This window comes from Carettochelys insculpta, chromosome 5, assembly GCF_033958435.1.
Source record: "Carettochelys insculpta isolate YL-2023 chromosome 5, ASM3395843v1, whole genome shotgun sequence".
In the NCBI taxonomy this organism is placed as follows: Eukaryota; Metazoa; Chordata; order Testudines; family Carettochelyidae; genus Carettochelys; species Carettochelys insculpta.
In genome coordinates, this window is record NC_134141.1 from 24,238,521 (window position 1) to 24,262,844 (window position 24,324).

Here is a 24,324-nt window from a genome sequence, read left to right on the forward strand (position 1 = left end):
TCATGTTTGCCTTTTTTACTTCTTATCTTTAGTCCCATTAAAATATTGTGTTAATTGTTGTTCCTTGGGATGTTTGAAGAATTCATAAGCATGACTGACTTTATTTTTCACAAAAGGTTCTCCCTATTAGTTAAATTATTCTGACAGGTATACTTCTGACAGCCTGTTGGTCTGGTAGTATTTAAACCCATGAATCTCTTTCTTTTATTGAATCCTTAACTGCTTTTCTTACTCCAAGCTCTATGGGCGTGAGTCCTGATTAGGAAAAGGAAGTTGCTTCTGAGGTCAAATTCCTTCCCTTGTACTAGGAGTTCATTGTCATCTTTGATGTGAAAGTTTAATCCTCTCTTGCTTTTTCTCAAAAACAAAAATGGGTGCAGCCCACTGAGTCTGGTGGCTGCTTGCAGCCTAGTTGTGATCAGGGGAAGTCTGCACCCATGCCTGTGATATAAAAATATCAGCAAATCACTTCATATCTTGTGAAGGCACTATGAGACTCCCATTAAATGTATGGCTCTGTCAGTTTGCTCTTCCTACCCAATCCCTAACATGTAGCTCTTTACACAGTAGTATCTTCATAAACTTAGAGAGAGGTTTTGATGGAACATCTTTTTGATGGGTAATAAAGACCTGTGTGTTCACCATAAAGCTGAGGAATATCTATGTCTATCTCTATACTAGAACTATGACAGAACTTCAGGTTTACAAAACTCTCCTCTGAATCAGTCTTAGTACAGTCACATTCTTCTGCTTGCAGTTTGTTCTTGGGTCTTTAAATGGGATGTGTGTGAGAATAATATTCTTAGGCTAATTATCAGATTGATGGGATACTCTTACAGATGTGGTCTACCAGACTTATGAGACAGATGGGGCTGGGTGATTAGTTGTTTTTCAAGGTCAAAAATTCCTTAACTGATCACGTTCATGTTAGGATGCTGTTCTTCAGCTAATTGTCCAGGATATGTGACATGAAAGGCCTTTGATCTCACAGTAAGCTTTAGTTCTTCGTTCATCCTTTGTATTTTGGATGCTCTGTAATCTCCTTGAAATTTCATTTATTGTCTCCATGCCTGTGGTATCCTCCATACCCAGTTCTTTAAATATATGGCACTGTTAACACCCTACTAATGGTTCCCCCTAAATAGTCCCAAGAAGTTATGGAACTCCAGATTCTCCTTATCTGGCCATATTTTGGGTTTCGCTAAACTCCCCACATTTTTTCTTCTAGAGTATTGGTTTCTTTAAACACTGCCTCTCTGCTAGGCAAGAGTAGGGTTGCACAAACATCACTTTGCTTGACTAGTTTTTGACTAATTTTTCTTCTGGGGGTGGTCTATAAGGAAATTATCCACCTATTTTCACATCCCAGGTGTGCAAGTGAGGCTGAAAGGAAAAACTATCATTTCTGTTGGCAAAGTGAGATCATTTCATCTGAATCAGACTCGGCAAATGTGAAGCCTGTGATGTCATATTACATCATCCCTTTTTGGGACAGTACCACATTAGGATGTTTGTTACATTTTGGAACATGTTAGCTAAATCTGAGAATTGCTTGTTAGTTAAACATAAGTAAGTATTTGTAAAATACATGACATCTTGAGATATAGCTTCATTTATTGCTGCATGCATTCTTTTTCCCTTTTTAAGGTGTCCCACGTTCAGGTTTCCAGGTAGAGGCTGTTGATGGAGTGATATTAGATTTGTTGGAAGATGTTAGCAGCTGGAAGCCAGAAGACCAGATAGTTGTTGCAAGCACAGACTACTCAATGTACCAAGCAGAGGAATTCACTCTCCTTCTCTGTCCGGAGTGTAACAAATATCAGGTCAAAGTCAAAGGTAGGAGACTGATACAACGTAAGGTATGTTCGGTGTGATTGTTTAAATGTACTAATTAGGATAATGCACTGAGATGCCTCTGGCAGCTGCATAGTTAGAATTGACTTCTCTGCAGTCAACTACCTGGCCACCTACACAGGGAGGTGACGAGAGAAGTTCTCCTGTGGAACTCCCTTACTCCTCTCAATATTGATGAGTACAGGGGTCGACCGCCAAACCTAGGTAGGTCCAATTTCGCACCAGATGCACAAAATTGAACTCCAAAAGATCGACCCTGACTTGGTTTATCTTGCAGTAGCATAGATATAACCTTAGCTTCCACTGCTTGTTTTTGTAATATCATCCAGACTCCTAAATGTTCCTTTTTCCTCCTTTGACTGCAGCTCTTTTCGTACTGCTTCAGTGGTACCTCTGGTGAAACACATACTGTTGTAATCACTATCCTCCAGTGGCCATGGAATGCTGAATATCATTTGCTCTCATGTGGAAGAACAATCAAATTGTTCCTCTCCTAAATAGGCCTGTCTTCCTATTTGTTCTGGATCCAATTTCTTCTTCCTTGCTCTGAAAATGTCATTCCGATGTTGGTACAAAAGTATAGTAACTTAACATCTAGGACAGTATTTTTGTATCTTTTCTTCTTACTGGCTCTCCATGGCTGGGCCTACACTTGCAATTTTGAGGAGTAAAGGTGCTTTGAAGTAACGTGGGCACTTCAACATGCACACGGCTACACGCATGCCGGCACTTCGAAATTTGACACTTCAAAGTTGCTGTGTGGGAGAATTTAGCCTAATGAAGTGCTGCGTATTCACCGCAGCACTTCTTTAGTAATCTCCCATCACCCTGATTAACATGCCCCTTTCGAAGGTGGGGGCAAGAGTAGACAAGCCCCATGTGTTTTTCATTTCATTTGAAATGTGTTCCTTGTTTGTCCTGTTCTTTGTTTCACTTTGAAGCTATTTAATTCAAAATTTGGATTAAAGTATAAATATCTGTATAAAATCATGTTGTATTACAGTCACCTTCTAAATTATTTCCTTTGCTTCTAAGAAAATTATTTCTGTTATTTATACACAACATTTTACCATGCAAAACACATCTTTTAGTCTATGTGTAAGTCAGAGTTGCTCTGACGGAGCTTGTCAGTAACATTTTTACGGGGCTTTTTATTAGGGAGTCAAGTACAATGTGCACATCTCTGAAAGGAAGAGTAATTTGGATCTTTAAACCTGTAATGTAAATTGTTAGAACATTGATTTAAAGGGTGAACAGCCCATCAAAGGGGAGTCTTATGTCCCAAGGCATAAGTTTTGTTTGTTTTTGTTTTTTTTAAATGTGTCAAGTCAAGTTCTCGCTCCATTTTTTTTTTTTTTCTTTTGGGGTTCATGTGTGTGAGTTACAGTATATCTTGAATCTGCCTCATCTCATTGAGTATTTGTATGTTGTATGAAAAATGAAGTAATTTGATAGTCTAGAATCTAGATGGCCTTCTAAAGAAAGACTTGAATATTACTCTTCCATAAATTTTGGTAGCTCATGTAGTACTTGTAGGATACAGAATTAAGGGGGAAAGAATTTTTTGAAGAATGCCTCCATTTTCTTTCTTACCTCCTCTCCATATTTATTTATTTATTTTATTTAGTGGTGAGGATGGGGCAAAGGAAGAATCACTAAACCTGGTCAGTTTTACATACCATGAGGTAGTATGAGAAGTGCTCCTGTTGGAAAATCTTCTGTAACAGTCAAAGCCAGCTGTAACAGGGATGCTAGCTTTGTGTTAAGGAAAGAATAAATACAGGAGAAGTCTTGATTTAATAAACCCTGATTAACAGACCTTGGAAATAACGGATGCTGTCTGCCAGCCCCCTCTTCCTAAATAAATGCCAGCAACTCACCAGAGCCAGAAGGGCCGCTGGGGCTGCCGCAGCAGCTTGTGGTGGGCAAGCCCAGGAGCTCTGCTCTGTAAACAGTGCAAAGAGCCCATTGCCGAGCTGTTTCTCCTGAGCCTGCTGCGTTCCTCCAATGTGTCTGACAGAGCACTCCCTATTGCACCTTGCAAGGTGCCTCCAGTCCTGCAGATTCAGATTTAATGGACTTTCTGCATTAGCAGACACCCCTTCCCCCCATTAGCCCATTAAATTGAGGGTCTACTCTACAGAAATAAATGGACAATTTTATTCATTTTTCTAATTGTAGTTTACATTTTACATAGATGGTAAAGGCTAATATTTCAGAAGCATTTGTGCATGAAGACAAAAATAGATTAGTTTTTGTTCTTAGTTGTTTTTAATTGTCATGACGACCTTTCTCCCATTTAGGAAGAGCCACGTTAGTCAGAGAAATAAATGGAACAATGAGTTTTGGAATTTTCTTTCAGTAGCTTGTAATGATTGTTTAAAGTGGTGTTTTTTTGATGTTTAAAATACTCACTGGTTGGGTGTTGCTTTACATTCAGAATTGCCTTATACCCTGAGGTCAATGAGGCCTACCCTCAGTGGGTAAGAGTGAGCATGCACACGTCTTTGCAGGATTCAAGCTTTAGATTTTAAAAAGGTTTTGAGTTTACTACCAGGTTTTCTGATTATTCTATCTTTCTGGGAAAGATTAGCCAATTGAATTTTTAACAGCAAATTCTCCTTTGAAATGTTACTGGTTTTTTGTTTTTTAAATTTTCAGACATTCGTAGTCTTTTTTTCATTTCCTTGCTTCTATTTCCTGATTAGTTTCAGTTTTCACTCTCTTGTTCAGGGTCTTCAGCGATCATCCTCTTCCAGACCCCATCCTTTCCCTGTAGTAATCCCTAGTAGTTCTCTCAATGCACTGCTAAGTCAACTACAACCTAAAACCTGGTTATAGGAAATTTGTTGCTGTTTCTGGTGCCTAGACTTCACAAAGCAGAATGCTGTCAAAGAGATGATTGTTGCATTCTGCATAGAATCCTGTAGAAACAAAGTATTTTTGCCTGATGTGCATCACCTTCCAGTGATGTATATTTTATCTACTCTAGTGGACTCTTGGTCTCCAAAGAGGAGTGTTTGTTAACCACTCAAAATAGTGGGATTCAGGTGCCCAGTATTTATTACAAGAGGTTTTAGAATGTACTATTGCACGTCCTCTCCTCCAGTTGCTTAATTGAGCATATTGCGTAAGGTAACAAGTTACAGTTCTAGTTTTAATGTACAAGAAGTTGTTTTGTTATTTATGATTTTTTTTTTCTTCTTGCCCTGAATTTTTGAACAGAAAATCCTCAATTCCTTCATATGGGAGATGTCACTGATGGAGTGGACATGAGGGCAGAGGTTGGAGTTCTCACTAGGAATATCCTAATCAAGGGAGAGACAGAAAAGTCCTGCTATGCTGGCAACCAGTGTCAATTCTTCAATTATGATACATTTGGTGGACACATTAAGGTTTGAAAAGCTTTAAGTAATTTCCTTAAATTTGAGGATGACTTCTGAACAAAATATTAATTCTAAACATGGAGAAATTAGATTTTCAATATCCTCTACCTGACATTCAGTAAATTTCTCATTCAGCTAGTCTATCCATCAGTATTTCTTCTCAGCTTTCCTAAAACTTGAATTAATTTGCCAAGGATTAGACTGAAGAATCAGGGACGAAGAAATGGAAATATTAATGTGTATAACATTATTTGAAGCCTGTAGCTTACATTTATATTATGGCTTGTTCAATGAATTGACAATTGATATGCAATCAGCAAGGGCATGATCTTCAAAAGAGACAAATGATTTCAGGTACCTATCAAGAATTACCTGAATGGAGCTTTGATTTTTCAGAAAGCTCTGAGCACACTTTGTCTAAAATCGGGGCCCTTTTATTGCCTTCCATGTTGGGCACCCAAAATCAGTAGTGGCTTATAAAAATAAAAAGATATAGAAGGAGCATTAATGATATGTAACCCTGAAGGGACTGCCATTTATATCTTGGCTGGCTGTGTACTAAAGGAAGATTTAAAGCTGAGATGGAAAGCAGTAGTATGGAAACTAATGGTTACAATGGAGGTTCCCAAATGCTTTGTTGGTAGAACCACACTTCAGTTATTTTTTTTTTTTTCTTCCTGGGACCCCAGACAGCATGGAAGATACCAGCCTCCTCTGCACAGCATGACTTGGTGTACGCTTTGCACATGAGGTCATGGTGCATGGAGGAGGCCATCTTGCTCAAAAAAAATGCCTCCTTCATGCACCAGGACCTCCATATAGATACTAAATGTGACGTCCTGCTGCATGGAGGGCAGAGCACCATTCTATAGGGCCAAACATTGGTCCTCCATGCTTTGTGATCTTACCATTACAAGCAAAGTCATGAAATGCAGAGCAGAACGATCTCCTCCTCTCACTAGAGATTGCCTCAACCCCACGTGCTGAGGGTGCTACCTCATTTGGTGTTGCGACTCAGTTTGGAATAGAGATGTTTAAAGGTTGACTGGTAAGCCATATCCTGAACAAATGAGGCTTACCTGTTACAGTTAACTGGTCAGAGTGGGAGCTGCTCCAGCCCTACAGGGCCTGTCACGGAAATGGGGCTCTAGCCTGGCCAGAGCAGCTCATATCCATGATGGGGGAGGGGGGAGTCCCCCATTTAATTGGTTAACCAGTTAAATTTAATGGTTAAATGGTTAACTAACTAGACAGGATTTTATATCCCTAGTTTGGAAAACTCTGGGTGAAAGCTAAAATGTGCCGGATTTGTTTCAGTGGGATTAGGTGCAAGGAGTGAAATCTGATGAAGTGGTCTTACCCACCAAAGCTCATTACTTGATAAATAAAATTGTGAGCCTTTAAGGTGCTACAGGACTGCTTGTTTTCATATGAGATGCAAGGAGTGACAGGTGTTAGGGTGGTAGCAAGTTAGAAATGTTTGAGGCTTCGTCCTTGTAAATGCAAATTACTTTGCTTTCACAATTTTTTTTTTCTCATGGGCTTAGTCTCCTTTCTAATGTGTTGGACATAGATGTTAAGTTCATAATAGTGGGAAAGAGTGTCTCTCTTGTGCTGCAGCCTTTGTCATGTGGGAGGGGAATAAATTGGGTTTTAAGTTTCCTATTGTATTAAGATAATTCAGTGGAGAAAGATGTTGACATGTTGATAGCATTACAAAGCCTGTCTTTAATGCAGCAATAACTCACTCTGAGTGGGCCCCTCAGATGGATGAAGATGGAACAGAAAACAAATATTCTGAGACATCAGGGGCCTTAAATTGTTCTTGTGAGTCTGCTCTGAGTACTTGGGCAGATGTTTCTAAACTTATGTTAACATTTATTTATAAAAACATCTACCACTAAGCATTTTTTAGCTTTTGTTAATTCTGTACATATGGGTAAAATAGGCTATTACAATTGATTAAAATGCCTGGACTTAGTAAAAACTACAGGCTGACAATAATTTTTTATACTAAGAAAGTAATATAAGCTTGAACTGTACCTCAGAATCAGACCTTAATTCATAGCTTTAATGTTCATTACTATGTGTGTTTAAACATAGGGGTTACATCTACACTAGCCCAAAACTTCAAAATGGCCATGCAAATGGGCATTTCGAAGTTTACCAATGAAGCGCTGAAATACATATTCAGTGCCTCATTAGAATGCTGGCAGCTGCAGCACTTAGAAATTGCCGCGGCTCACCGCCACACTGCTCATCCAGATGGGGCTCCTTTTCAAAAGGACCCTGGCAACTACAAAATCTCCTTATTCCTATCTGCTGTTAGGAATAAGGGGATTTCATAGTTGCCGTGGTCCTTTTGAAAAGGAGCCCCATCTGGATGAGCCGCGCGGTGGCGAGCCATGGCAATTTTGAAGTCCCGGGGCTGCCAGCATTGTAATGGGGCACTGAATATGTATTTCAGCGCTTCATTAGTAAACTTCGAAATGCCCATTTGCATGGCCATTTTGAAGTTTTGGGCTAATGTAAACACGGCCAAGAGGCCAGAGTCTCAACTGGTGTTACATGGGAACAAATGCAGTAAAGCTAATTTCTGTCACCCCATTACACTGCCCCTAAATGCTGCTGGTGGCTGGAAAGCTTTTCTCTTACTTTGGGTATGTCTACACTTACCAGCAGATCAACGCACTGATGGTTCATCTTCTGCGGTTTGATTTAGCAGGCTTAGTGAGGATAAGCTAGATCAAATTGTCATGGTGCTGCAGTCAACCGCGGTACTACGGTCAGTCATGAGTAAGGGAAATCAATGTACGAGTTTCTCTCATCAACCTCCTGCTGCGGGGACTGTGACCAAAAAACTTATTTTAGATATGTTAATTCCAGCTATGCAAAACAAAGCAAGCAGTCCTGTAGCACCTTAAAGACTAATATTATTTATTAGGTAATGAACTTTCATGGGAAAGACCCACTTCTTCAGATTCCGGAGCAGAACTGAGAAAAACAGAATTTGTGTATCTAAAGTCAATTTTTATCTCTTACTTGGCCTGACAGAAGTTGATCCAATAAAGATATAGACAAGGCTCCTAAGGTGACAAACCTAAGCTCAGCAGATAAAAAGATGAAATTGTCAGTCACTGCTTCTTTAGCTTGCCGATTAAAGTAGGGATGCCAGCTTTCTGCTCACACAAAACTGAACAGCATTACCCTGCCCCGTTGCTCTTCCAAACCCCCCCCACTTCATTCCTCCTTCCTCTGTGTCACTCACTTTCCCCACACTCAGTAACTTGCTCATTTTCACTGGACTGGCTCTGAGGGTTGGGGGTGGGAGAGGAGGTACAGGCTGTGGGCTGGGAGTGCAGATGAGGCCAGAAATGAGGGGCTCAAGGTGTGGGAGGGAGCTCCAGACAGGAGCAAGGGGTTCGAATAAGGGAGTGAGGGCTTCAACTGAGAAGGCTAATGGCATATTGGACTGCGTTATTAGGAACTTTTCCAGCAGACCTAGGAAAGTGATTATTCCACCTTATTTGACACTGGTAAGGCGATACCTGGAATATTGTGTCTGATTCTGCACCCACCCCCCATTACAAAAGGGATGTGGACGTATTGGAGAGAGTCCAGCAGAGGGAAACAAAAATGATTGGGAGGCTGGAGCTCATGACTCATGAGGAAAGGCTGAAGGATTTAGGCTTATTTAGTCTACAAAAGAGAAGAGTAAGAGGGGATATGATAGCAGCCTTCACCTACCTGAAGTGGGATTACAAAGAGGATGGAGATTTTCCGTGGTGACAGATGACAGAACGGGGAGCAATGGTCTCAAGTTGCAGTGAAAGAGGTCTAGGTTGGACATTAGGAAACCTATTTCATCAGGAGGATGGTGAAGCACTGGAATAGGTTACCTAAAGAGGTGGTGTAACCGCCATCCCTAGAGGTTTTGAAGTCCCAGCTTGATAAAGCCCTGACCTGGGATGATTTTAGTTGGGATTGGTCCTACTTTGAGCGGTCAGTTGGACTTGATGACCTCCTGAGGGCTCTTCGATCCCTATGATTTAACTTCACATAACTGTACGTGGTTGCATTTCATTCACTTTTTTTTTAAGACAAAAGGAAAAAGACAGATTTGCTGTTGACCAATTCTTTTGTCCAATTCCATCATCTTAATGACTTTGTACAATACCTAGCTGTCTACTAGCCCATTACACCATTTAATATGAAATTCCATAATACTGTGGGAACTGCTTATCACTTTTTAGCCAAAGTACAATCCACGTCTCGTATCTAAAACTGTGAAGTTATTGTTCAGACTAAGGCTACACTGCAGATCTGACAGTGTAGCTGTTGTGCTGTAGGGACTCACTGTTTACCCAGCTCTGTGTTGACACGAGAGTGCGCTCCAATCTCCAGCTAAACTATCCCCAGCGAGCAGAAGTAGCTATGCGGTGGAAAAGCATCTCCCACTGACATAGCACTGTCTGCAGTGCCACTTTTGATGTTGAAACTTAAGTCAGTGAGGAGGGAGGCTTTTTCCCCCCACGCCGCTGGCCCAATAAAGTTTTACTGACAAAAGTATTAGCATTGCAAAGGCCTTACGTAGTTCTTCCTTCTTGAGGGCTGGACACATGTGAGCATGTGTAGTTGGACTTTGTTTTAGTTTAGTGTGTCGTTCTGATGCAGAAAAAAATTTCAGTCTCTTACAATCCTCACTTGCAGCGTTGGGGAAGAATGATTGAGGGGTTTTCTAATTCAGATTTTTTTTTTTTTTTTTAAATGATGGGATTGGCCCCAGTGCAGAATTGTTCGTGAAGCTGAATAATTGAAAGTGGAGTTACAACAAAAGTCAAGTGGAAATTTAAACTAGAGGGTTTGGGATGTTGTTTTTCAAGGAATGTTGTAATAACATGCAAATCTAGAAGTCTTGATTTTGGGAAATCCCTTATAATCAGAGTTCAGATTTTGTCCTCTGCTTATAGTAATCACAAAGGATTCTTTTTTTTTTTTTTTTTTTTTAAGGATCAGCTTAGTATCTACATTTAATTGTATCTCTAGGTCTTTGTGTGAACAAGAATGTTGCGCTAAATAAATTAAATTTCTAAATTATGCAACAGTTTTAATTAAATGAATACAGTTTTCGTACATATATATGGAGATAATTTCTTACTTGTTTGAATACCATTTGGCTGTATGTTAAGAATGTATAATTTTTGATACTTCCAGTAACAGTCATTTTACTGACTCGATGCAACAATAAAATTTCTGATGAAACATTTTTTTGTTCTGATAACCTGAACATTTTGTTTGTGTATGTCTCTCATGAACCCCACCGAATTTTTTTTTTTTAAATAAATTTGGATATAAAGCAAAACATGAAAATTGTGTAGCCCTTTAATAGTCCAGAGAACTTGTGTGTACTTAGAGGAGATCAGTTCACCGTGGCTTTACATTTAAGCTTCTACCAATTTAAAAATATAATCGATTATTCAGTTATGTCATCTTCTTACACGCTCCAGATTTTGAAGAATTTCACAGCCGTTCATCTTTCCCATGTGGAATTGAGGCAAATGGGCCAGCAGCTGATAGGAAGTTATCCTGTTCACTTCCACTTGTGTGGTGATGTGGATGAGAAAGGAGGCTACAGCTACAGGACTTACCTGGATGGCGTTTCTATTCATCATTCTTTCTCCAGATGTGTGACAATTCATGCAACTAATGGCTTGTTGGTAAGTGCCATGAGAGAGATGCCATTTTAAATTGTTTGTTTGAAAGTAAATGCCAAGTAAATGAAAGCACAGTCAGTGTGAAAATATTTTCATGCACAACACAACTAAAAAGTTAGAACATAATTACCAGATGTAAACAGTGATTTTTCTGACAAATTGAATGTGTAGAGTGTTGCAGCTAGCCAACATCCAAGCAGTGTGTCTCTGGGAAACAAATAAAACTTGACTTCTGACTAACCCATTATCGCTATTATTAAAACTTCATTTTGCAATTATGCCAGCATAGTAGAACTGAATGGCACTTGTCAAATTTCAGTGAATGCTATTGCTAATGCTACAATGAACTTGCTTTTCCTGCAGATAAAGGACACCATTGGTTATGACACACTAGGCCACTGTTTCTTCTTAGAGGATGGCATTGAACAAAGGAATACTCTGTTCCACAACCTTGGATTAGTCACCAAACCAGGCACTCTTCTTCCCACAGACAGGAATAGTACCATGTGTGTGGCTATTAAAGATAAAGTGTTTGGAAATTATGTCCCAGTGCCATCCACAGACTGCATGTGAGTATGAGGCTGAGAAAATAAAATCAAGCTGGTTTCAATAATTAAATATTTGAAAATCTGTTGGCTTTTTATGTAGGCTAGTGAAGGTGAATTGTTTCCTATGTAGTTTTTTTACTTGGAAATTAAGATAGTACATGCTAATTTGACACGCAAAGCAAGTCTAGTTTGCTAGACGTAAGCGCTAAGTTCTATAGGGATAGAGGGTTATAGTATATAGCTTCTGAATTATTTATTGTTTCTGAATAATATATTGCAGGGCTGTTTCAACATTCTGGATTGCTCATCCCAACAATCATCTTATAAATAATGCAGCAGCGGGCTCACAGGTAAGGCACAGAAACAGTCTTTGATACAAAATATTTATATTCAGGGAGCTCAGGCATGCACTGTTATAAAGGGAGGCATTTCAGTGTTTCATTGTAGATGTCTGCCTTTTTATGTTTAAAAGTACAGTGGCATTATATAGGCAGGCATCCTTTCTAAAAAGACATGGAAAGATACTGAATATCTTTTGTTCTGAAGAGAACAGAAGATAATTCTTCCTTTTCTGAATTATTAATACTTGTGAATCAGTTGTGAATAAAGGATCTAATGAACACATTCAGTCTAAAATTAAGGCTTCAGTATTTTCCATAGTTTATATTGTTAGCAAACTGTGTGGCTACTGTTCAGGTCTTAAAATTTGGTCATACTAATTGGAATCCAAAACAGCTGTGCTGGGCAGTTTTTATTATGGAGGACTAAGATGTGTTAATTGCATTGGCTATGTGGTTAGTCTGTGTTTCTCAATACTGCCACCTAAAATAGTGTGACAAGTAGAAGACATCCAATAATGATGAGGTGGTTCCATCTCCAGGTATCAAACATAAACAGGGTTTTGGTGACTTAAAATCATTCTCTTTTCCTCTGATGGCACATTATCAGCTCTGTGACTGCTGCTCAAGCTTTTGCGCTAGAGCATCCATACTGCTCTCGATCATTCACAGCTTGAGGGTTTTTTCTGAAGAGTGTGGATCTGATAGCCACGCCATATTAGCACATTCAGCAATTCAACATGGAACTCTCATGTCGTGTACAGGGGCTGCAGGAGCTCCTGCTCTATTCCTCTGTCCTTGCTGCCTCTCTTACATGGTAACTTACGGGATGGAGGTTTGCAGGCTTCTGCTTACTGATAAACCTCACCTTTTTAAGAACAGGTGCTTGCAGAATGAAAAGAAAACGAAGAGCAAAAAAGGCATGTGAAAACTGTTGCATATTATTGGCTCTGAGCTCCAAACAGGCCAGACTTCTTTTTTTTTCTTTTTTGGCCACATCATTCAGTTGTGATAGGGATGAGCAATTCATAAGAACAACTGGGAAAAAAATTATGCACATTTTACAATAAAATTACTTGCTATCTTGTTGAACAAAGTGTGACTGAGTACACAAAAATATAAGCTGTTGTTGAAACGCAAAAGGCTGTATTTTTTTTCTTTGAGATTTTAAGTTCGGTGGCCAGGAATCCGGGGCCCTTTTGAATCACCAGGTCCTGTGTTAGTTATGCTCTTTGCCCTTCCTTGGTGGCAGGCCTTAATAAAGCAGTAAAAATTATTTAACTGTGCTGACACTACACAGATCATTGTCATTTTTAAGACATGTTCTCACCCTTTTCTTTGCAGGATGCTGGAATATGGTATTTGTTCCACAAGAATTCTACAGGCGAGTCTCATGGTTTAAACCTTGAAACCAAAGCAGAGCTTACACCATTAGGCATCTTCTATAACAACAGAGTTCATTCTAATTTTAAGGTAGTGTAGTAATGGTTTAATATGTTGGCTTTAATTATAATAATAAAAATAATAATAACAATAGTGATAATATTTCACTATTAAGACTTGCATGATTAAACAAAAAAGCGATAATGGCAAAGAGAAGACTGAAATCTTGCTCTTCTTGAAATTTGTCATTTAGTATAGTAGCACATAGTATAATCAAATGCTTGTGCAATTCCTTGTAATGTGCAACCCTGCAGTAGTTGTGGTGTTTAACATTCCTTTTTTTTTTTAAGAGGGGATTTAAGAAGTTGTACCAAAAATCTGTGATTTATGGGGCTTTTGCACAACGTGCTTACTGAAATTTAGTTTTTCCAATATTTGAAGTCTAAGTGTGTTTTAAGGCTCTCATCTGGTGCTCCGAAGTGCAGTGATCCGTGAGAGTCAAGGTATACCACAGATCAGGGTGACCATGACCTGAAAGTTGTAGTTTGGAAACTGTCAGTGACCTGTTCCTCTTGGGTCACTAACACACAGACTTCAAGTGCATCTTTATAGTCTCTCAGCATGTGACCTGTGAAGCCCATAGACCATTTCATGTGGTAGTTTGTTGTCAGCTCACATCTGCAATAGCAGGGAGCATGCGCAAGAGACCCTTGAACCACTCTGAATCATCCTAATTCATTTAAATTAAAAAACTTCAACTGGCAAAATAAGATGTCCTCTCTTCTTCTTCTTCTTTTTACCTTATAGCCCTTCATTAAAAAGTGTTATACTTACATTGTATCTGCTCTACCTAGCGATTTATATCTTGATTTTTTTTTTTTGTAAAACCCATTTATGTATTTCTTTACTCATCTCTGTTAGCTTAAAGATAACATAAGAGTTTTATGAAAGTCAAGTCCTAAACAGCAAATATTGCATATAGTATAATTTAGAATGTTCTCTTCTAAATTGCCTTTCTTCTGATTTATTTTTTTTTTTCTAATTTTTCTGGTTGTATCAATCTTTCCTGCTTTAAATAACAGTAGCAGTCTCACAGCATGAATGCACAACTTTAGGGGGCTATATATTAAAAACAGTTTTGTTTGAAAATTGAAGGCAGTTATTGAGAGCCAGATTAATGTGTATTCAAATCAGAGGTGCTTAAACCAAATCACACATTCCTATGTTACCTGAAACTCAGATGAAGGTAGGGAACATTCTAAGGCAGCTGTCAGCAACCTTTTGAAGGCGGAGCACCAAAATTTGACCTTTTGACCTCTACAGCTTGAGTTCCGATGATACTTTTTAAAGTCACCAATCATCCTACTTACAACCACTTCATTAGTGAATTAAGGTACAGAGCTTTACCATTTAGGTGGTGGTCAATAACATTAGCTGGTTGGCTGTTAATCCACAGGTGGCCTGGCTTTGAGCCAGCTCCCGTTTCACATGCTGATGAAAATTGTCTTGCGTGCTGCTCTAGGCACCTGTGCTTGGGGTTGCTGACCCTTATTCTAAGCCAAGATTAAAAGTGTTTGTGAGGTGACTATTTAGTAGATTCAGTTTTTTCAGTTAATTACATTTGAAAACAAGATCTTTCAAATGTTTTAAAGGACTTCTAAACTACAGTATTTCAACAGACATTTTCCATCCTGTGACAGGGGTAGGTCAGGGCTGGTCAAAATACGGCCCGGGGCCGATTTCAACCTGCCAAGCCTACAGGAGCCTCAGCTGGCTCCCTGCCTGCCACACCCAGGCTCAGCGCACAGAAAAGCTGTCTGCAGGGCTCTGAGAATGCTGCTAGCCCACGGGGCAGGGAGGAGAGAAGTTTCTCATGCTGTCCTGGCCCCAAGCAAAATCTTTCACCTCCCATTGGGTGTCCAGCCAAGAGTTGCTGCCTGTTTGCAGGGCATATGGCTCCTGAAGCTGCTCTGAGCACATGCAGGGGCTTGGAAGGCAGTGACCCTGGCTAAGGAGTTTGCGGGGCTGCTGGCTGGGAGCCACCCAGGTAGTGCCTCCTGACCAGAGCCTCTGGCACCCGAGTCCCTGCTCTTTTACCCCCTCAACTCTTGGACCTGCTTCCTGCAGCCCTAGTCCATGTAATCCAAACCCTTTACACCCCTGCTCCTGCATCCCCTTCTGTACCCCTCCTCCAGGTCACAACCCTCTCTCAGACCCTGCCCTTTCTCCTTCCCCACTCTTCCAGGTCAGAATCCTCTTCTGCATCCATATACTGAACCTCAGTCTCCCTCCACAAGTTACAATCCCCTCCTTCATCCAAACTCCGTCCCAGATCCCACACCACATCCTGTACTCCGCTCTCTTCTGCACCCAACCCTGCATCCCGGAACTTGCACCTGCTCCATTAATCTCATGGAAGAGTATGGTCCTAGATCACTTTCCAAATTCTTGGAGTGAGACCCTATCAAAATTATTGCTCACCCCTGGGCTAGGTAATATTGAGATAGGTTTTTCCAGGCTGGCTTCTTTTCCACTTCCTTAGGAGGAATATGCTAGCAATGGGACATGGAGAGCTAGAAGAGAGTATGTTTAAAAACCAAACAAACCCAGTATTATACATATAGAGACTCTCACCTGTTTTGTAAACTCCATTTCAGCTTTGTTGACAAAGATAGCTTTACAGAATTACCTGTGGCTGGGTCAGGTGAATTATTTTTTTTCCTCACTTGTTTCAGGCTGGCTTATTTATTGATAAAGGTGTAAAAACCACCAATGCTAGTGCTGAGGATGCACGGGAATATCTTTGTCTGGACAACAATGCAAGGTAAAATCTTTTCTTTCAAAGCTGCTGAATATTACAATTTTTAGAATAGCTGAGTTCTTGTAATGGAATTCTTCCCTTTCAAAATATTCATAACCTAATGTAGGAAAGTGTTACTGCAAATATATTTTTAAAATATCTGCAAAACATGGTAGTTGTTAGATTTGTTGCTATTTTATTTGTATAAATGCATTCCCATAGTGACCCACCTTCCAGCTGTTTGAATCAGCAGAGCTCTGGGAGTTGGTTGCTCCTTCTGTACCTTGGTCCTGAAATGGCTCTTCCAAGCATAGTAAGCCATTTATTTTTTCAGCAGGCTCTGAAAAAATGTTTTCTTATCTGATGTGCAAAGTTGAAAATGCATTAAAGATTTCTGATGACTGGATACTCTGGTTTGTGATTCAGTATAAGGCAGTGGTTCTTTAGCAGGGGTATAAGGAGGTCTTTGAGGGGTACATCAACTCAGCTTCCTGATGTTGAGGGAGGGTCTGACAACCTTAGGCTTCTTGTGGTGCAGTGCTGTGATGTGCAGCACAAGGACAGATCTGACGAGTCTATGATCAGTTCAGCACTCAGCTCCCTGCATGGCCCTGGTGATCTTAATATCATGAATGTCCTGCCTGCGACTGATGACACAGACAATCAGGTGCCACTGTTTTGATCTCAGGTGCATCTAAGTGGTCTCGTATTTATTGGCCTGCCTAAAGAGTGTTGGTAATTGTCAGGTCATTTTCTGCACACAAGATCAGCAGAAGGCGGCCATTGGCATTTATGTTACCAAGGCCCTGATGCCCCAGCATCCCTTTCTAGTTCCTACAGTCCTTGTCAACTCTGGCATTGAAGACACCCCACAGGAGAAGCTTGTCACTAGGAGGAGTTGCTTTCGCAAGACGGTCAAGGTCCTTGTAGTAACTCTCTTCTCCTGCATCGCTGCTGGTCAGAATGGGGGCGTAAGCGCTGACGACTGTGATGTGGCATGAGGGGTTGAGGCGGAAGTGGAGCTTGATCAGATGCTCACTGATGCAAGGTGGTAGGTTAGGAAGCTGGTGCAGCAATGATGTCTTGATGGCAAGACCCACTCCATGGAGTCTGTCTTCGTTTTCTGGTCTGCGTTTCCAGAAGAAGGTGTGGCCTCCTTTCAGTTTGCAGATGGATCCTTCTTCTGCAAGTCTGGCCTCGCTGAGGGCAGCTATGTCACTGTTTGTAGCTTGCCAATTCTCTTGCTATAAGGGTCATTGTTCTCCCTGTCCAAGAGGTTGCAAACGTTCCATGTTCCAAATATCATCTTTCTTTTCACTGTTTTGTGACCACTGTGAGGGTAGGACTGCCAGTCGCGACATGCTGGGCAGTTTGGTTTGGACAAAAAAGTTTTGGGACACCTTTTCTAGTCCCCTCCCTTGTGGAGGATAAGCAGTGCTACTCCTAAAAAGGCCCAGTCACCTAGGATGTTGCTGAACTCCTCAGTTGTCCCAGGGTCAGAGTCAAGCAACCAAAGTCAACCTGCTGCCAAGGTGTAGGTCTGGCACTACAACTCCCAGTGGTCACCTCCACCTGTCGCTTTGCCCCTCCCCCCCATCGCCACAGGACTTGAAGTAAACAGAAGATGTAGAAGGATAAAGCAGACTAATAAAGTAGACTGATTTGAGAGATGAGAATGTGTGCAGAGAACCTGTGCAGGAGAGTGTTTATAGTGGAAAAGCTGTTGCACAGGGGAGTTCCACTCTCTCTCGGCCTCAGAAGCCTGGTTCCAGTGGTATGAGAAATTGTCACGGCTGGAGACTTCCTAGGCTGCAGTGGATGGCCATGCTATCTTCAGTGCCTTGTCATGCCCTTCGCTGTCCACAGAGCATTGCAGGAGCGCCTTCGTGATCGTTGGTCTTGCTGTTGATCTCATTTGCCCAGTCCGCCGGAGCTGACTTCACATGCTGGGATAGGCAGGTCCATATCTCACCGAAGGTTTCAGACCTGTCAGCTACCCTCACCTGGTTTTGCCCACCTGTCAAAGTGATTTATCAGGGTGTGGCAACTGCACATGCTACAGCTCCTTGGAGCCACATGTGAGAGCTGAGTGCCAGGTGTGGACCAAAGGTTCATGAATTGCCCCCAAAGAGACATGACAAGTCCCTACACCAGAGGTGCTACCCCCTTCCCTGAACACCCTTTACACTCATATCACAGAAGCAAGAACAACCAGTTTGGGAACCAGCTTCCTGAAGACTGTAGGGTCTGGTGGTTGCACAATCAGCAGCAAAGAGGAAGGTTACCAGAGAGAAAGAAGTATCTGAACATTCCTTAAAGAGCCACCTGTGGCTCTCAGCTGCCCAGATGGCTTTCAAAATGGCACCACTGCCAGTCTTGCAGGCTGGATAGAAAGTATCCTGGCCCATGGGCCACATGTTGGATACCTCTGATCAAGAGCATCCATAGCTCCTGTGTCCTCTCAGTGTCAGTGTCATTCTTCATCCTCCCTCTCTCCATGCCCTTAGATTATTGCTGCAAGGAGAAAAGGAGGGAAGGAAGGCAAGAGATAAGAGTCTGGGACCCGAGTTGTGGGATAAAGGAGACAGGGAACAGGAAGACGCAGCTCAGAGGATGATAGGAGACTGTAGCAGGAGATATCCGAGCTCTTCTGGGAGGAAAAGCTTAATGCTCCGTCTTCTTACTGCTTCTTTCAACCAATAGGGTGGTCAGATCTCTGAAGACCTGGTTTTGGGAATGGAGGATTTTGGGGTCCTCTCACAGTGAAAACAGGGTTTTCATCTCATCTCATCTCATCTTTCAGCCTGGGTCTTTTTGTCTCAGGCACACTGCAGAAGCTAACTCTGCCTGTCCAGTGAGTTCAGGTGTTTATATAATGGAGCCATGTGCACATATACCGAGCGTAAATCTGACAACGTCCTCTCAAGTGTTTCTTTCCTCTCTTTCTAAGGTTTCGACCTCATCAAGATGCTGACCCTGAGAAGCCCCGAGTTGCTGCTCTGATTGACAGACTAATTGCTTTTAAAAATAATGATCATGGCTCTTGGGTCAGAGGCGGGGACATCATCATTCAGAACTCTGGGTAGGTGCACAAGAGCAAACATCTTCCCTCTGTAATTCTGAACAAGGCTGTGTCTAAACTACAGGGTACTGTCATGAAAGGCTTTCCCAACATTTGGCCCATCCGCACGGGGTCAAATGTTGAGAAAAGCCCCTCCGCCAGGGCATTCCTTGTGCCTCATGGCACGAGGTATGCAAGGGATGTCAGCAGAACGCATCTGTTTTTCCGAGAGTAGTCTTGGAGAAGCGGATGTGTTGTTTGGATGCAGCAGACTTCTACAGAAGCCTGCAGTCTAGACATAGCCCAACTGTATGAAAGCTAGTTAGAAATGTGAGTTGTCAAGTCTGGAAAAACCAATATTAAAATAGAGTTATGAGAGAGGAATATTAAGGCTAAAGCATTTAAACTTTTTTGGCTCTCTTGTTCCATGCCAATGGGATGAAATTAAGTCCATGCAAGATTATTTGGGAATTTCATTTCAGTTAAAAAACAAGCAAGGATTTAAAATGAGTAAAAGAGAGAGTTTAAATCCAAACAATAAATGAGACCATAGAAAGTACTTCTAAAATTTTTGATTTTTAGTATGTTTGAGGTTTCTCTGAAGCCATCATATTGCCGCTTAATAAAACTATAGAAACAGTTACACCAATTTTTTTAAACACGAGAAAGTTGTAAATGAAATAGCTATGGTAACTTTTTAATGTTTTTTTTTAATTTCATACGCCAATAAGATTCATATCAGTTTGAAGTGAATCTGTGTTCTCACCCTTTGAGAAAGTAAAAATACACATTTAATGCATACTAAAGTATAGTACATGCTTTAAAATTTGCTTTGTTCAAAATTACTTTCTCTTACAGGTTTGCTGACAATGGAATAGGTTTAACTTTTGCCAGGTAAGTATCTTTGTATGGGATTTCATTATGGTATTCAGTCTTCCTTGCTTTAGTTTTGACAATAAGTGCCAAACAATAGGAAGATGATGTGATGCTGGAGCTATTTCGAACTTCAAATGTGCAAATATTGTAAGTGTGTAAAAGATGAGAAGAAAACTTACATAAAGGGAATGTCTCATCACTTTTGACCCAGAGTCTATGCTTCTGCTGAGACTATGACACATCAGGTCATGACACTAGGTAATTAGATGATATCACCAGAACTCTAGGAAAGCTTATAACATTCTAGCTTTACGCCTGGTATAACTAAAATGTTCTTAATACTTTAAAAAAAATTGGAAAGTGGTGTGGAGGACAAGGGGAACAAGAAAATGTAATACTTACAATCAACTTTAAATTTGTTGTAGTTTAAGGCTAGGGTTTTTTTAAAAACAGGAATGAAATTGTGTAATGTGATACATTTCTAAACCAAACACTTAGTATGCTTTGTTTAGATAGAAGTAAACAATAGTTAGAAGTTGTAGGATATCTTTGTATTTCAGAACAATATAAATTTCCTTTGTACTGTAGCACCATATCAGTAATCTCAGACTTCATTTTAATAGTGATGGAAGCTTCCCAAATGATGAAGGCTCCAGCCAGGAAGTATCAGAATCTCTGTTTGTTGGTGAGAGCAGGAATTATGGCTTTCAGGGCGGCCAAAACAAATACTCGGGAACTGGAGGAATAGACAATAAAAATCGCACTCTGCCTAGGAATCGGTAAGTGTTTCACTGGGCAAAACAGTCACTTTTTCCAAAATGTAATTTTTCTGTCTGATGGAAAATAGCACTATAAATTGATGAGTATTATATTACATGGAATTAAAAAAAAAAAACCAACAACAAACAAACAAACCTCCCAGATTAAAGGTGGCTACTGTGGGGCCTGCATGGTTTGGACTTGATGACAGAATGTATCACCCTCTGCTTCTGAGATGACAGCTTGGATACAGACAGTAGTGACAAAAACCGGTTACTCCAGGGGCTGGGTAGCTTATGTCAAATAAGTTTGACCAGCTCATTCCTCTTTTGCCGCCAACAGCTATTCTCACCCCAAAATCTCTTATCACAGTTGATGCTAATTTGCACCTTTTATTGACCCTCTGTAGAGTCTCTCAGGTGTAAGACTGTCCTCCCAGCAGTGTGGATAAGGCATAGTGGTCCCATTGCATCCTGGCAGGGGATAGGCAAAGTTAAGGAATTGGATGGCCTGCAGGCAGCTTGGCTCCCTTTCATAATGTTAGAATTTAAAGCATGGACTCTTATCTGTAAGTTAATAGGGGTGGAAAGACTTCATTTGTTTAGAGAGTCCCATCTTACAAACTTTTGTCTCATCAGTGCATTCTTAGTGCTTTTAAATGAAGGGGAACACTGGTGGTGTGTGTCTATTAACCATGCTGTGTTTTTTAAAAGGACATTCCCAATCCGAGGATTTCAGATTTATGATGGACCCATTCATCTTACCAAATGCACGTTCAAAAACTTTGTGCCAACTGCTGATAGATACACCAGTGCAATTGGATTCCTATTGAAAAACCCCTGGCAAATAACACCTAAAAACAACATTTCGCTTGTTAAGTTTGACGTAAATGTAAGTTTATTGCAAAATTAATTTTCGGTGGATGGGGTGGAAAAATGAGACTCCATGGAGTGGGGAAGGATGAATTCTGTGCCCAGCGTCCCTGGCAGATTTCTCATTTTGAGATAACTTTGATGATGTCCTCCTATTTCTTCAAGCAAAGGGGAATCCATTGTGCATTCCCAACATTGCCTCCACCGGCTCTGTTCCTGTGTTGACTGCCACCATTGGGCCTGGGTTGTCTTTCCCTGTAAGTAAACTGAGGTTCTTCCTCGAGTGTCCCTGTGGGTGCTCCACGACAGGTGTCGGGCTCGCCCCGGCGCCGCAGATCGGATCTTTCCAGCAGTTTCTGCCGGACCGCGCATGCGCTGGCGCGCGCCGCTCCCTTACACACTCCTGGCCGCGTGTGTGATCCGGTCCCCGCCAGTTCCTTCTTAACCGCCATCGGCTGCAGACGGAATCCGCTCAGGCTGCAGCCAGAGTCAGTGTATTTAGAGTTGTTAGAGTTTCAGAGTTCTTAGTTAGATTGTTTCTTTCTTTCTTTATTGCAAATAAAGAAATAAATAAATAAAAATATATGTAGAAAGTTCTTAGTAAAAGAGAAGGAGGAGCGGAGGCAATGCGGGAACGTGAAGGCCAGTAGGCCTCCTGCTGTGGCGGGCTGGGGTCCGTGAGAGGGGAACAGGCACAAAGAAGGTGCTAAGTACCCTATTAACAGCTCAAAGACTCACCGCAATGTCCTCTGCAGGATTCAAAAAGTGTGAGTCGTGCCGCGAAGCTATGCCGGCCTCTGATGGGCATAGTCAATGCATTAGGTGCCTGGGGGAATCGCACGTTACCCAGAAATGCTCCTTTTGTGCAAAGCTCACAGCCAGAGCCAGAAAGGATAGAGAAATGCGGCTGAAAATGCTGCTGTTTGATAAGGCCCTCCAGCCAGACGTGCCGGAGAGGCCTCAATCGGAGGGACCCACAGGGCTCCATAAAAGGAAGGCGGCGTCCCTCACCCCCTCGGCGCAGAAACGGAGGAAGCTCTCTCCAGCCCGATCCCTGCTGGCGGCCACAGCGAGTGGGACGGGCGTAGCACAAAGCGCCCAGCCGCAGTCACAAACAAGCGGCAGCGCGGCAGCGCACGTGGCAGAGGCTGAGCCTCCGATTAATAAGCAGCCGGCATGCACAGCCTTCAGAGCGGCGGCCAGGCAAACACCGGAACCGGTAGCACCACCGCAAGTGGCACAGACCCCCTCAGCGCCAACAGTGCAGGGCCAACAGGCACGCAGCCTGCAGGCACCGGAGGAGGCCATCCGCGCGGCACCACAGATAAGCGTGCCGAGCACGGCGCTGACAGCGGGGCTGAGATCCCCGGCACGGGAAGGGGCGGAGCCAGCCCCGCAGGGGAGGGGAAAGGCAGCAGCAAAAACCCGGCACCGCAGCCCTTCTCTGGGCAGGACTGCAGGGCTGCTCTCAACAAGCCGTCCCCTTATGCTGCGAACACCAACCAGGAGACATGGGTCCTCCCCCAGCCTACCGAGAGCCTCCTTCTCCGTTCCTCCCAACCAGCATCACCTTGGCTCGGGCCACCCTCGCCCTTCCTGGGATTTGACCCCCTGGAGTACCATCACAAACCAGTTTCACCATTGTCTCAGTCATCCAGACGATCTCGCTCTCCCAGACATCGGGGGTATGCACCTCGAGAGTGGTCCAGGTCTCCATCCCAGGAACCGTGCCCGTGCTGCCACAGTCGTCCTTATCGCGCTGGGCATAGACACCACAGGCATACACCCAGGAGCATGTCCCCCTCGACCATCCAGTATCCCCGCGGGCACTCACAGACGGGGACGGAAACACAGTTGTCTCAGGGGGAGTTGGTTTTGGAACCCCGAGATTTTCCCTCGCAAGCCTCCAGTGAGAGGGTGTACCACCGACAGCAGGACCCTGAGAGTTCGAGGGAGGCCTACCCTAGTGGTTCCTCCTTGTCCTCCCCCAACGAGGCTATGGCCCCCGAGGATGTTGCCCCCCTGGATGACCTCAAACAGTTTCAGGAGCTGTTTAAAAGGGTGGCTTTCACACAAAGCATCCAAACAGCAGAGGTGCAGGAGAAACACCACAAGCTCCTCAAAAACCTGAGGCCTCCGGCCTCGTCCAAAATAGCTATCCCGCTCGACGAAGCAATCATGGAGTCTGCTACCACCATATGGCAGACCCCGGCTTCCGCTCCACCTATAAACAAGAGAGCGGATAAGAAATACTTCGTCCCGGCGAAGGGCATGGAGTTCCTGTTTAGTCACCCACAACCAAATTCACTGGTGGTAGAATCGTTCTCAGCAGAGATCGAAGACTTCCCAGTACAAAGCGGGGGGAACAGACAGAGATGCCAAGAAGCTAGAGCTATTCGGCAGAAAGGTATACTCCTCTTCCACCCTGCTGCTGAGAATGGCAAATTATGCAGCACATCTAGCGAACCACAATTTCGACAATTACTCCAGGCTGGCTTCTCTCATGGATTCACTTCCAGAAGATAAGAAGCCGGTGCTGAAGGCCATCGTGCAAGAGGGCTGTGCAGCTTCGAGGACAGGAGTCCAGATCGCCCTGGACGTAGCGGACACGGCGGCACGCTCAACGGCTACGGCAGTGGTCATGCGCAGGGAATCCTGGCTTCAGACATCGGGTATCCCGAGGGATCTGCAGGCAAAAATTGTCAATCTCCCTTTCGACACACAGAAGTTTGT

The 24,324-nt window shown here is 42.5% G+C and overlaps 1 protein-coding gene across 2 annotated transcripts in view; it reads left to right on the forward strand.

The window, feature by feature from the left end:
• The window catches only part of CEMIP2 (cell migration inducing hyaluronidase 2), a 75,009-nt gene that overhangs the window by 31,627 nt on the left and 19,058 nt on the right, over positions 1-24,324 (forward strand). For both annotated transcript variants that reach the window (XM_074994772.1, XM_074994774.1), the window contains exons 6-16: positions 1,648-1,836; positions 5,080-5,249; positions 10,748-10,957; positions 11,318-11,523; positions 11,783-11,852; positions 13,185-13,313; positions 15,959-16,047; positions 18,974-19,105; positions 19,943-19,978; positions 20,584-20,739; positions 21,433-21,610. In XM_074994772.1, the coding sequence (XP_074850873.1) occupies positions 1,648-1,836; positions 5,080-5,249; positions 10,748-10,957; positions 11,318-11,523; positions 11,783-11,852; positions 13,185-13,313; positions 15,959-16,047; positions 18,974-19,105; positions 19,943-19,978; positions 20,584-20,739; positions 21,433-21,610 (1,565 nt within the window). The remainder of the gene's footprint in view (positions 1-1,647; positions 1,837-5,079; positions 5,250-10,747; positions 10,958-11,317; positions 11,524-11,782; positions 11,853-13,184; positions 13,314-15,958; positions 16,048-18,973; positions 19,106-19,942; positions 19,979-20,583; positions 20,740-21,432; positions 21,611-24,324) is intronic.